Source organism: Antrostomus carolinensis, unplaced genomic scaffold, assembly GCF_000700745.2.
Source record: "Antrostomus carolinensis isolate BGI_N321 unplaced genomic scaffold, ASM70074v2 scaffold10381, whole genome shotgun sequence".
Classification (NCBI taxonomy): Eukaryota; Metazoa; Chordata; class Aves; order Caprimulgiformes; family Caprimulgidae; genus Antrostomus; species Antrostomus carolinensis.
The window spans coordinates 63,314-77,345 of record NW_010291982.1 but is presented as its reverse complement, the minus strand read 5'-3'; the positions used below and the strand labels follow the sequence as shown (position 1 = coordinate 77,345).

General features: G+C 41.9%; 1 protein-coding gene across 1 annotated transcript in view; it reads left to right on the top strand.

Annotated features, from left to right (window-relative positions):
• The window catches only part of FN1 (fibronectin 1), a gene marked incomplete at its 5' end in the record, with an annotated part of 54,067 nt that overhangs the window by 6,240 nt on the left and 33,795 nt on the right, over window positions 1-14,032 (top strand). Inside the window, 10 exon segments of the mRNA XM_010176793.1 lie at window positions 368-526; window positions 1,942-2,139; window positions 2,629-2,808; window positions 4,337-4,513; window positions 5,446-5,598; window positions 7,486-7,614; window positions 9,219-9,362; window positions 11,727-11,848; window positions 13,063-13,240; window positions 13,365-13,541. Of these exon segments, the coding sequence (XP_010175095.1) occupies window positions 368-526; window positions 1,942-2,139; window positions 2,629-2,808; window positions 4,337-4,513; window positions 5,446-5,598; window positions 7,486-7,614; window positions 9,219-9,362; window positions 11,727-11,848; window positions 13,063-13,240; window positions 13,365-13,541 (1,617 nt within the window).

Here is a 14,032-nt window from a genome sequence, read left to right as displayed (position 1 = left end):
ATGTTTTCAATCCAGAATGTGCTTTTTCACATTGATTTTGAACATAGCTCACCATGTTTGCACTGGGAATGTTACGATGCTAACTCTGACAATGGCTGCAAAGTGAAATTGTAGTTCTGGAACTAAATGGGAGTTTTCCCTTAGACTAAAGCATCAGGATTGTCATATGCTCTCAGCCTACGCAGTTTAATGCAGGCTTTAGTGCATATAATAGGACTTGTAATAGTGGGCTGCAGAAAATGAGGTGGGCTCTTGATAAAGGCTTTAAAATATAAGCTGGTTTGATGGCATTGGTGGTTCAATACTATAAATTGCATGGTGAAGCCATCCGATGCAGACGTAGCTAACAATAGTGTTCCTTATTCAGATAGGTGCAATGACCATGACACCAAGACTTCCTACAGAATTGGAGACACGTGGAGCAAGAAGGATAACCGTGGAAACTTGCTTCAGTGCGTCTGTACCGGTAACGGCAGAGGTGAATGGAAATGTGAAAGGCACACGTCCCTGCAGACAACTAGCACTGGTAGGTGGAGCATCAGAGTGTGTGAGGTAGGGGAGGGGACAAGGAATGGCATATTTTGGATGGCTAGGACTTGGAGTTGGGTTGTCCATCCTAATTTAGGTACTTAAGAGTCTTGTCAGGGAAAGATCAACAACAAAGAGGGTCAGAGTTCAGGAGATGCTCCTTGTTTGTGCATGTGTAGATAAAATTAATTTATACCTTGTTTTTGTACACAACTGGAGCTTGCACATACAGATGTGATTGCCTGCACAATCATAGTGCAGTAAATCACATCTAGGGCCGTGCATCCACAGGAAGTATCTACTAGCTTTGTCTTGGAAGCATGACACTTCAAGTTAATATTTGAATTTTATGTGTTTGCCTCAGGGTAACTTTCTTGAAATGTCCTTAATTTAAACTCCACTGAGACCATCTGGTTTCTTTGACAAGATAAATACAGCTACTAATGGTTGAGCTTTAAAAACCAGAAATGTCAAGGAATGTATACAATGCTATTTAATACATGTACATTAGATAGTTTGTAATTTCGGTATGAAATATTACCTAGTTTATAGGTAGCATGTATTTTTTGTCCAAGATTTATAATAAAGTCTTCAGCTTCTAAATTTTTTTTTTCTTGTTTAAGGATCTAGGTTTCCTATTGGTGAATACAATGTAAAACTTCTCTGTTTTCCTGCAGTACCTACACTAAATTTTTCTTGGTAAATGACCTTTAACTGTTGTACCATCAGGTTAACTTCAAACTCTCAAAAGGTCTAAACTTCAAAACACGCAAAGCTTCAGGAGTGCCAATATTTTGTTTCCATTATTATTTCCCTATTTCAGCAGAGCTGAATTTGTGGAGATTCCTGTGGGAATCATTAGCAAAAATTTCCATAATGTAGACAACAAGCCTCTTTGTCTCTCAGTATTATTCCAGATGATACTAGATCAAAAGCTTTGATTCAAAGTTTAAAAATTCCAGAGTAAATGAATACACTTGTGATTTATTTCTTTTTCAATGAAAAATTCAAAATTAATACTTTTTTGCCTTATCTCCCTCCTTCCTTAGTAGTTTTTTATTGTCTTGTCACTGATCTTGATTTTTCAATTCGATATTTCCTTCAACTAAAATTTTTTTTCAAAAAAGTTGTTTCTAAATTATTCCTGTGAAAAGTACTTGGTTCTCTTGATCCTTTATAAAGCCACTCTACAGTGGCGGAAACCAGAGGCTATTCTTAGCAGAAGTGAGAGTGGTCCTTGTAATTTTCAAGTTTGCTAAGTGGGATAATTAAAATGTGTCTAGGCAAGCAAAGAGAGTTGTGCCTTCAATCTGATGGAGAGCCCAAGGTTTTATTATCTCAGCATTTAATTGAAGCTTTCTGTTCTTCAGCTTTGTGCGTAATGTCTCGCTTTTCTCCCACATTCTGTTGCAGGATCTGGCTCTCCTAGTGTCACAAATGTGTTGTACCAGCCCCAGCCTCAGCCTCAACAGCCCCAGCCTCAGCCATATGGCCAGTGCATAACTGATAATGGAGTGGTGTACTCTGTGGGTATGCAGTGGCTCAAGACACAGGGCAGCCAGCAAATGCTTTGTACCTGCCTGGGCAATGGAGTCAGCTGCCAGGAAATAGGTATGAGTTTGTGTTCAGTGTCTGTTCAGTCCAGTGACATCTTTGGGACTGCTTTCTGGTTTAATTTCCAAGTAGAATCCTTTTGTGTATGTATTAGAAATATCTTCTGAAGAAGACATGTTGGAAAAAGGTGCAAGGTTTGAAGAAATAGTTGTTTTGGTTATTTGAAGCTTGGTTCTGTAGGGCAGAAACATTTCCCAATGAGTTATATATAACCTGCTGAGAGAAAGCAGAGGCCTTGGGGAGCAATAATAATAACTTTGTTCAAATAGAGCTGCAATAATGTATGTTTGGAAAAGAATGTAAAAGAATGACACAGCTGTGGAGCTAAGTCATCTGTTGGTGTGTATTGGCCCAGGTTTGTGGCACTCAGTGTGGGTTCACAGCAGCCAGTCACTTGGCCCAGAGGAGCTATTGCTGTTTCAGAGCCCTAAGATTTGGGGATTGCTTTAAGCCAGAGTCTAATGCTGTGATTTGCTTGTTTTAAAGCCGTGACCCAAACATATGGTGGCAATTCTGATGGAGAAGCCTGTGTTCTGCCTTTTACATACGATGGAAGGACTTTCTATTCCTGCACCACTGAAGGCCGCACAGATGGGCACCTCTGGTGCAGCACCACTTCCAACTTTGAGCAGGACAGGAGGTACTCCTTCTGTACCGAGCAGAACGGTAAGTTCTTCTCAGAGGATCTTCACATGCGTGTGACCCTCATGCACAAAGGAAGGAAGGAGCAGAGAATGTAGAGACAGGCTGCCTGAACAACTCCAGCAGTCTGGAGGGACTCTAGCCATTCCTCAGCAGCAAGGCAGTCCTGTGAATGGAGGGCTGCCTGGTGTCAGGGCAATTTTGTGCTCTTGGCATCTTTGGAGGGTGCTCAGGGTGATACAGGTGTAGCCTTTGAGTCCTGTTCTCTCTCCCCTGAGCTGACCTTAGAGCCAGGAGTACCTTGTCAGGATAGAGCTTTGGTCCAAAGGGTTCTTAGACTTTGCGGTTGCTTGGCTGAATTACTAAATGAATGCCCATATTAGGCTGTGAAGAAGAGGATATCCATGGAGTACAGTTTGTGCAGTCCTCTGTCACTCCCTCTGTCCTGACTGTCTAGCCAGGTTGCCATATATAGCAGTGATCTTAATGTGATTTGTGATCGCTGATCAAGAGCTGGTGTGTGACTAATGCAGCAGCATTCCCTCTTGTCTCTGGATGGTCAGTGTTCCCTTCACAGCACAGATCTACCTGTGTGGTTGCACTTCCTGGAAAGCCCATCAGATATCCATGAAACAGTATCCGGACAGCTTCTCTGGGATCTGACCTTGGAGAGAATTTTTCACATTCCCACATGAAAATACTGCTTCTTACTCTGCATAGAGTTTTTTTTAATTATTCTGTTCTAATTCAGTTGTATTTTTCTGATAAGTCAGGCCTTCCTCTGCAGCATATACAATATTCTTTATTTTAAAAACAAACAAAAAACATCCCAAAACAAAAATACCCACTGTCCCTATCCACACACACATTCTTGTTTTAGTGAGACTTCTTGTAATACTCTATGGGGAATGAGAAATACCAATATAGAAAAACTTCAGCAAATGCCACCTTGTTCTCCATTATTTGTAAAGCAAATATAAATAAAGCAAATCTGTAAAACAACCTCTTGTTGCTCAAGAGGTGAGTAGTTCAGGTAGATTACAGCCCTCTTTCCACTGCTGCTTGAAAAACATGAAGCTTCCAACCTGCAGAGGTATTTTGACTTGTCCTGTTATCCATAACTGAATTGTAACCCTTTCCTGAGGGCTAAAGCTTTACTTTAAGCCAAAGGGCACGATTGGGTAATAGCCTGAGTGAGATAATACAGATATGCTGAGAACTGTGAGTTTATTTGATTCCCTAGACCTTGGCACAAAGGGTCTGCAAAGCTACTTCCCAAACACAGTAAGCTTTGGTTTTCCCTATTCCCCAGGAATTCCCATGGCTGACTCCACAACTCCTTCCAAAGCAATGTTTGAACTGAACTGACCTTGTGCAGGGTTTATGTTTCCAGATCTGAATTAATTAAAGCCAAGAAAAGATGTCTGTGGATAATATACAGGGTACACATGGGAAAAAATAGTGCTAGTGGTTTGTTTTCCAAGCTCTTCCATGTGTGCTAAGGGAGAGTGCAGGCTTCATCTGCATCTGTTTTCTTTTCACTTTTGTACAGTTTTGGTCCAGACACGTGGTGGCAATTCCAATGGTGCTCTGTGCCACTTCCCCTTCCTGTACAACAACCGCAACTACACTGACTGTACTTCTGAGGGACGGAGAGACAACATGAAATGGTGTGGAACCACTGAGAACTATGATGCTGACCAGAAATTTGGTTTCTGCCCTATGGCTGGTAAGGCTGAGAACCATAATGGGGTTATGGAATTACCTAGAAGTGGTTCTTTGAGTTGGAAAGTAGAACTGTCTCTCGTTGGTCAGTTATTGATGACTTCCAATGAGCTGCATCCCAGCTCAAAACCCCTCAAGGCATTTCTGAAGTCTTGTCTTGTCCTTTTTTTTTCCATGCTAATCACCTCTAGTAGAGACTTAGGCAACACCAGGAGAAGGCAATTTTTATTACTACTTTGCTACAAACCAGTGGTAGGTGTGCTTCTCAGCTGGTAAACCGGTGTAGATCCATTAGAGTGTGTTGGGCTGTAGTGCTGTGTAGCAAGTGAGATTTTTATCTTGCATCTACCAAAGCTTCTCCCTCATGGCTTATCACGTCCTTTTGCCCTATCTGTAATTAGGAATAAGTTTGTACTTGTAGATTCAGTGCGTTACCCTGAAAATGGCAGTAATATCAAAATCAATATTGTGTTTCATTCCTACAATCCATGCCCATCTCCATGGTGTCAGGAGGGGACGTGTGGGAGGGAACATGACTACTAATTCTCAAATGAAAGGCCTTTGGTAACTGATGGCATCTGAGTCCTTAAACAGCTTGTGGAACACCCAGGTCTTCAAATGGCTATGTTCATATAAAGGCATGTATGTAACAAGAACTGGCTCTTTCACACAGCACCTCTTGGACATTGTACAGAAGCTATTTCTAGTAGCTTTTAAATGAAAAATAAAATGAATGAGCTCCTACAAGGGATCTGCGCTCAGACAATGTCATCACCCAGCAAAAATGCTGTTTGAAATTGAGTGGGTGCCTAAAGCTTCCTTGTTAAGATGCAGAAACCACTACACGGTATGAAGGGGCATTGCAGATGCTATAAGCCCTTTAGATCCTGTTAATTCTGGCCACCTAAAGTATCCTCTTGCTTTCTTCTCAACCAGCCCATGAAGAAATCTGCACAACCAACGATGGTGTCATGTACCGCGTTGGGGACCAGTGGGATAAACAACACGACATGGGCCACATGATGAGATGTACTTGTATAGGAAATGGCCGCGGAGAATGGACTTGCATTGCCTATTCCCAGCTCAGAGGTACTGATTTTCATGTGGATATCGGCACTTCAGACTCTTTGAGGGGTGGGAGAGATTGGTTGTCTTTTCCGTCATTGTGAGCTCGAGCCCAGGCTCAAGAACTGTATATTATCAAACTTTTCTTTGGGAAAAAGGGAATCAGAGGGACTATGTGAAGTTACTGTCTTGTTTACATGCTGGAAAAGTACTATTTTAGTCTTTGCAGGCTAGCAAGCAGGGGCAAAACTTGATGAGCTTAATCAGGAGGTATCCCTACCTCCTTTTGTCTACCTTTAGGATCACCACCACTGTGACTTTACAATGAGCTCAGCAGAGACACCTCCCCTTCTCACGAACAGACAAAACTCCAGACTTAGCCTGAAATTTGAATGCAGAACCATCCCGTTATATTGTTCTGTAGTGAAATTTTCAATTCCTCTGTGCTGGATTAGCCCCTTTGGCTAATCTATATGAAAAGTTGGCAAGACAGCACTGAGATTACTCGTTATTTATTTACTTATATGAGTGGTCCAAGTGGAGAAGTGCTTAAGCAATACCAAAAAAAGAAGACTTAAAAGCACAGACATTCGATCATCCTACAGCTAGCTCACAGCATTGGCTTCATGTCTGGAAAAGGCAGGGGGGTTGCTGTCAAGCAGCCAAGAAAGGACTCTTAACACCACTGCTGAAATGGGATATATAATTTATAGGGAAAGGCTCACTCAAGGGCTTTGGGAGGGTTTGGGGTTTTTTTTTTTTTAATGCATTTACTTCAGAACAGTGAGAAATGCACTGCTAGAAGTTCTGGTTTGTGAAACTCCTTTTTCCACATACACAGCTAGTTTTCTGCAGTTTCATTCTGAAGTTAAAGTGGTCTTTCTTGATGAGGGGGGTAGAGATACTTTGCTTTTTCAAAAGGCAAAGGTTATCTAAGTAGAATTGTTTAAACATAGCAGCCAGAGAAGATCCTTAGTGCCCACAGGAGGGTCTGAGCACTGCTTGGTTTATCCTGACGCCGTGCCTGTGGTGTGGGAAAGTATGATGGGGAATGAAGGCCTGGGATTAACTGACTCACTTCCCCAAGGACAGCTGGTCTGTGATTGACTCCGGAACTGAACTTGGGTCTCTTGGGTCTCAGTTAACAAAACAGCATGTTTCTGGGGTGGTTTTCTTGTTTGTTTTGTCTTTCTGTTCCTCGCTGTGATTAGACTGGCGTGAGGAATTGTGGGCCAGGTCACAGACTGACGTGTCACCAGTGAAACTAATAGACTGTTACCACTGTGCTTCAGCATGGGATCTGGTTACTGTGTTTTGAGGGACTAGTGGATTAGTAGGCACCAGTAGTATCTTGGATGTGTAGTAGATCTTCTCCTTTCTTCAGGTTACTACAAAGTGTAACAGAGATACCCATCAGAGTAAGATCATGAGGATGTTTGTACCTCTTCATGGGATCTTTTTGAATTTGGAGTAGTCCCTTTCTCCTAATGTAGTTCTAATGATTTCAGACAGTACTCACTGAGGTATTTCAGTCTAGACTTTCCTCAGTGGAGGTAGTGAGAGAATTAGTGTGCCATTTCAGGTTTCTTTCACATGTAGAATCTGTCAACAAGAACAACCAGGCAGTTCTGTAGCTTGAGTAACACGTAGTACTTTGGACTGCATCCTTCAGACCTCTTTTCTGCACGTGTTGCTTATTTGCACACTGCTGATAAGTGAACTCTGGAGCAGTTGGTGTGTATGCAGCACTAATCTGTGATGGTCACAGATATCAGGAGGGCTCCTTTTTGCATGAATGGAGGTTGTTATGAAAGCTGATCAGGAGGAAGGAATGATGTGCGAAGCAGAAGGATTTTGTCTTAACACTTAGAGCTATTGCTGACAAAAGTGTCTCTGCTCTTTCTCAAACAGACCAGTGCATTGTGGATGGTATCACCTATGATGTGAACCAGACCTTCCACAAGCGTCATGATGAGGGGCACATGCTGAACTGCACATGCTTTGGCCAGGGCCGAGGGAGGTGGAAATGCGATCCTGTTGGTAAGTCACCAGCTGTTCCCACTTGCTGAACACAGGCCGTAGCTGTGTAGGAACTGGTTATGGTGTGGTGAAACTGGTGTGTGTGAATTGGACTCTGTCTTTGCCCACTCATCTGCCCTGAGTTCCACAACTGCAAAAGTAGAAGTAACGCTGGATTTGCTGGAGGGTAAGTGAAAGGGGATTCCTAATTTTAAGGAGATAAGACATGCCACGGAAGAAGTTGATGATGATGCAGTTGTAATGGATTGTGGCAACATAGCTTTTAAAATGTATCAGGTTGTGTTAACAGGGCATATTAGCTCCAGGCTGGGGCGGTTTGTTTGAATTCTGGTACCTGAGCTGTCAGCCTAGCAGGCAGGGCTCTCAGACTGAGCACTCATAATGTGTAGCTAGGTACTAATGGTAGGATCAGTTTTCTTTCCTTTCTCTATCCTAAAATCTTTAGGTCTCCTCATTGAACTGAGAAAGGAGCACCAGCATATATTAACTTACCTTGGATAAATTGATTTTTTTTGGCTGCCCTTTATTCTGGCAAAGAGAGAAAGCTCAGGATGAGAACATGTGTTAATAGTGCTCTGGAGGTTAGCTAAAACCATCATGGTTCTCTGCAGGAATGAGGAGATTTCATCTCTTCTGCCTCCCCCCCCTTCCCTAGTGAACCTTGATTGGAAGATAAGACCTGGCTGTTTGGTTTACAATTACTAAATCCAAGAGAGCTTTGAACTATTGCCAAGAAAATCTATTAGAAAGTACTAGTGGTTAAGTTCTGCTGTATTTACAGCAATATCTGTACAGGTTTACTGGAGGAACTTGGATTGTAAAGCTGCTGAAAATTACTACTTTGAAAGAAGGGGAGGGGACGATTTCAGCTATCTGTAAAGGTGCAATCAATTTAATTTTGTTGGCTGTCTCTAAACAAGGCTCTTGTTTATCCAAACAAGCATAATGGTAGTTCTCACTGAAAATTTCCACTGAGCCAGACACACAGGTGTAACTCAGACTGGAAAGTTTACTGAAGCACTGGTACTGTGTTGTATTTACACTAGCTAAGCTGATTTCAGGATGTGAACTGTCCTCCTTTGGTTTATACAATGGTAAATCTGGAAAGACTCTGCAGAAAATTAATGGGTCATTTTGGACTTATAAAGTATAACTGAGTTCTGCTGAAGCCAGTAGGAATTTTGCCATCGATTTCCTTGAGAGCAGCATGGTTTAGCTTTGGATGAGAGATGGACTTAGTTGACTGGGGGAGAATCAGGCACCACAATAGGTAGTTCAAAATAAATCCTTTCTTGAAGGAACACCCCACTGACTTCACTGGGAAGCTTGCCAGTTGGACAGCCTGTACTTAACAGTATCTTAAGAAATGGATCACTAGCCCCTAGTATCTAACTTAACACATGCAATGATAAATCAAGAACCTCAATTTGAGATTCAATTTCTGTTGCCACCTTCTCTTTATGTAACTGTATTTGCAAATAAACATTCCTGTTACATTTCTTTGTGTAAAAGTCTCTTGTGACTTACTCTTCCAAGTTCAGCATAGACTTTTCACTGTAGTTCCAGTAGCATGGAGTGGTTAACTGTCTCTTTTGTGCCTCCAGATCAGTGCCAGGATTCAGAAACCCGCACCTTTTATCAGATTGGAGATTCATGGGAGAAGTACGTCCATGGTGTCAGATACCAGTGCTATTGCTATGGTCGTGGTATTGGAGAATGGCATTGCCAGCCTCTGCAGACATATCCTGGTAAGAAACCCAACAGATAACAAACTCATCTGCCAAGACATGAGGAAGCAATCTTTCTGCTCCTCACCTGTTCAGGTTTCTGTACATTATTTCTTTTTGGTTTCCTTTTTCAACAGAACCATTTCCCCCACTCCCTTGGCAGACACAAACAAGCATCATGATTATAAAGAAGGGGCCACAGCTCTTCTTGAGGCCAGGGTTAGTTTAGAGGACAGCTATCAGTTCACATGACAACTTGGGTTTACATCGCCTCTTGGTATTTAGTGATATCACACCTGCAACCTTCAGTTTCTATTGTTTAAAACTTATTTGTGTAGTTTTCCCTTTTCCACTCACTACAGAAGCAAAATCCACCACAGAATGGAACACTTTTCCTGATCAGTGCCCTGAAGAAATTAAATATTTGAACTTTTGCCCAGTCAGTTCCAGGAAATCTTTGTAGGGACAGGCAATGCCTGTTTGTTGGCTTGTGCTGTTTCACTTCCCTGAACAGAACACGATAAGAGGAACAACTCTACTTTCCTGTTTAAGGTTGCAACTACCACTGTCTTAATCTGAATAAGATGAAATATTAAGGCTTTGTTGTGGCTTCTCTATTGGGAGAAGATTATGCTCAAGTCACTGGTTCCCCAACACATCTCTGATCATAAATGTGGAGGAACTGAGTAAAGATTGGATGTAGCAGCTTCAAGGCTGAGTTGATTCTCTGCTTTTATATTAAGATAAGTTAGGAAGCATCTGTCCACTTAGTAGCTGCATTGTATTTATTTCCTAAGTGCCCTGCAAGGTAAGAAAGGGAGTGTGAGGCTCATTCAGAAAGAGGGTTTTAATATAGGTGCCCCTGCTTGTAGAAGGGGACTACCCCCTTGGAAGTCTGTTGTAACTACGTGCTTCACATAAATAAGGTGAGTACCTCTTCTCTGTGACCTGCTTCACGCACATCATATAGAAGGTCTTTGCAACAGCACCCTACTGAACCTGAGCTATACCCAGTTGTCAATGAACCAACTGCATTCCTATCCATGGCCACACAGCTCATGAGGCAGAGGCAAGGGAATAGGATGCTTGGCAGACAGATCTATGGACTTGCCTTTCTTTGTGGCAGTGAACTAAGGGGGGCAGGAATGGGAAGCAGACCTTCTTTGGACTTTTTTTTCCTTAGTTTCTTACTGGAGCTTGCTGAGCCTCAGTGACTCCTGTCAGACTGCTTAAACAAACATCTCCCTGAGCTATGTGAAATATGTATGCCTCCAGACTGGAGACCAGGGATTTGGGCTTCTTTAGACTTGTACAAATGAAAATGTATAAATAAACCCAATCTAATGTTTCTGCATGTAGGTTTGGGGTTAGGTGAGCTTTGAAATTTCCTGCGTGTGGACACAGGTTTGTTTGCCTGGAAGTCCTGTTAAATATGGAGTAGGTATATATGTTACACAGTTGTCCAAATAAATTAAAATTAGAAATATGGGGAGTGGGGGTAGGGTGAAGGTATTTAATGGCTAAACTGAGACACTTGCCTGCAGATTCCAGACTTCTCTTTGCTGGGATTTTCTGAGAACTAACACGAGCACAGTGCTGCTGAGTGTTTGGAGAAACCTCCCCAGTGAGCCTGGGAGGGACTGAAAGAAGAAGTTTTCTTCTCTATTATAGAGTTTTGTGGAGGCCTGAGCCTGATCTAGCTAAATACAATTGTTAGTCTTAAGCATCAGAGCACTGCTAAACTTGTGTTTTTTGTGAGTTTATGGGCCTGATTTTTCTCAAAACTTCCACCAGCACTTCTGGTGTGGCTTGTGTGCAGAAGACATGCCTCATTACCTATGGAGTGCTCCACAGAATCACAAAAATTCAGTGTTTCAAATTAACTGATTAAGAAATTTAGTAAAATAGTAAAAGGCTAGTGTGTTTTTGCAGGGTGTATTCAGTGTCAGATCAGGAACTTGCCCTCACCATGCCACAAGATTAGACCTGGATCTGGCAGACACTTCTCATCTGTTTCCCTGCTCCCATTGCAGAATATATTGATTGATGAAAGCAGTTAGTTGCTGAGAAGCTCCCTCTCTTTGAACAATATGACTTTGCTTTGCAGACTTTTTCTGTACTAGACTGCTCCAGTTTTCTGTTTCATTGATAACTCACAGGAGATTAACCCAAACAGCACATGTTAACTCCCTCACAAAATATATTCTAATTCATGAGTTTTCCAAGTAGTGATGAAGCATTAAAAATAGGAAGACAATATAACTTATTTCCCATGTATAGAAACAGTATGAGCTGTACAACTGTCTTGCTTCTTCATGACTCCACAATGAAGGCAGAAGAAAAGCATCCCCAGTATGTTAAAAATGGCAATTCTTTTTTTTTCAGGGTCAGCTGGGCCTGTTCAGGTGATCATCACAGAGAGTACAAATCAGCCAAACTCCCACCCCATCCAGTGGAATGCTCCGGAGCGGTCTCACATCACCAAATACATTTTGCGCTGGAGACCGGTAAGTGCCTCGTTCATCATAATTTGTTCATCAAAAATACTTTATTTGGCTTATTCTGTGTCTGAAACCAGTGGCTGACACAATTTCAGCAAACTTTAGTGGCTGATTCAATGTCCTTGTCCTGCCGAGGTCAACAATTACTCTGAAGATCAAAGACAACCAGTGCTGTATAAACACTTGATGTCTTCCTGCCCAAACTTTACTGGTCACTGTGTTCATGAAGTATCTTACTAACCAAAGCACGAGCACAGTAAGCAGACAAGTTTGCATCCTTCCTCACTTTAAGTAATGTAAATCTTTGTGGAAGCTTCTTCATCCTAAGAAACATTGTTTCAGTACCATGTGCATATCCAGAGACAACTGGGATAGATTTTTATCCTATTAATGAGGAGGTAAAAATGAGTAGGATATGAACATTAAAACAGCTAGCATAGGACTAAATAAACAGTCATCTCCCATCTTCTGTAAAATCTAAACCAAAGCTGGTTAACCACTGCTTGTTGGCTCACTCATATTTGAGGAATGATTAGTTTTACCCAGTGTAGGTGGGTTGTGTTACAGTTCCCCTGAGTACATCTTCACAAAAGACCACTTAATGATTAAGAACATTAGTACCTCAATGCTGCCTGTTATTAAGAGAACAATAAAGGCCCTGATCCAAAGCCATTAAAGGCACTCAAATCTTTTTACTGACTTCAGTGTATCTTGGATCAAGGCCTGAATGAAATGGACTTTAATGTACTGGAGTACAAACCTCAGAGGATGGAGCATTATTTTAGAGCTTCGCATAGAGTTCAAACACAGGGTAGAAGGGAAAGACTTTTCTGTATATTGTTTTCAGATGATGGCTTAAAGTGTTGTTGTGAACAGCCTTCAAATAGGCATTTTCCAGCCATTCCTTCATGCTTGAATGCGTTTTTGATAAAGGAATTAGTGTAGTGTATGTATTACAAATAATGCTCCTTTTAAAGGAAAAAGTTCAATGCTACATAGTTTTTCACTTTATCCCAGTAAAACTTAATCACCCAAAATATCATTAGCCCTGCTTTCTGGCATACCTTTCTCTTCTCCTTTGACTTTGAGCTGGCCAGCCAAGTCACATCTGTGTTTGAATATCAAAAGTGCTTGGTAACCATGTAGCAGGTTAGGTCCTGAGATCCCTCTGCTTGCAGGCTAGGCAGTCTCTCACTGTTTGAGTGTCCTTGTTCTTGCAGAAAAACTCTGGAAGGCAGTGGAAGGAAGCCACCGTCCCCGGCTACCAGAACTCCTACACCATCTCAGGCTTGAAGCCTGGTGTGATATATGAAGGACAGCTCATCAGTGTTCAGCGGTACGGCCACAAAGAAGTCACCCGCTTTGATTTTACCACAACCAGCACCACAGCAGTGACAAGTAAGTTGAACAACGAGGCATCCAGAAAAACCTAATCTCCTTCACCCAAGTCTTTGTTTTGCGCATCCCAGTTAACACAGAAGTAGCAATGGTTAATTAAACCCCTCTGTCTTCTTTCTTATAGGCAACACTGTTTCAGGAGAGACAACTCTCCTTCCTCCCGTGGTTGCTACTTCAGAGTCAGTCACTGAAATCACAGCCAACAGCTTTGTTGTCTCCTGGGTTTCTGCTTCTGACACAGTTTCTGGATTCCGTGTTGAGTATGAGCTGAGCGAGGAGGGTGATGAGCCACAGTATCTAGGTGAGACAATATTTAATTCTACTAGACCAAATCATTGCTAACAGTACCCTGCTGTTTGCTGTGACAATCAGTAATAGCTAGTGTCAATAGTGAGGATCTCGCTGTCTTTCAGTGTGATTCAATTAGGATATGAGTGGGGCAGGACTATCTCAGATTAAAAGCTCGCTTAATTCATTGTCCTTTCTCCATCAATGGCTGTAAGATCATGTCCAAGGAAGGGTATGAGAACAAGGCAAGTATATAGCAATACCCCCTCAAAATACTGTCCCAGGATCCTGCAGATGAAAACTCCTGAGCCAGGGGTGGTGGATTTGTAGTAACTGTGGGTAGGTATATTTATTCTTTTCAGTTCCATGAATTTGTCCAGTGCTTTTTCCTTTTGAGATCATGTAAATTTACTGGCTTCCACAGCAGCCTGAAGTCAACAGCAGTGCAGATGAGAACCAAATCTATTTTTTGAACATGCCGCCTGGCTAATTTCCTTTGCTTTA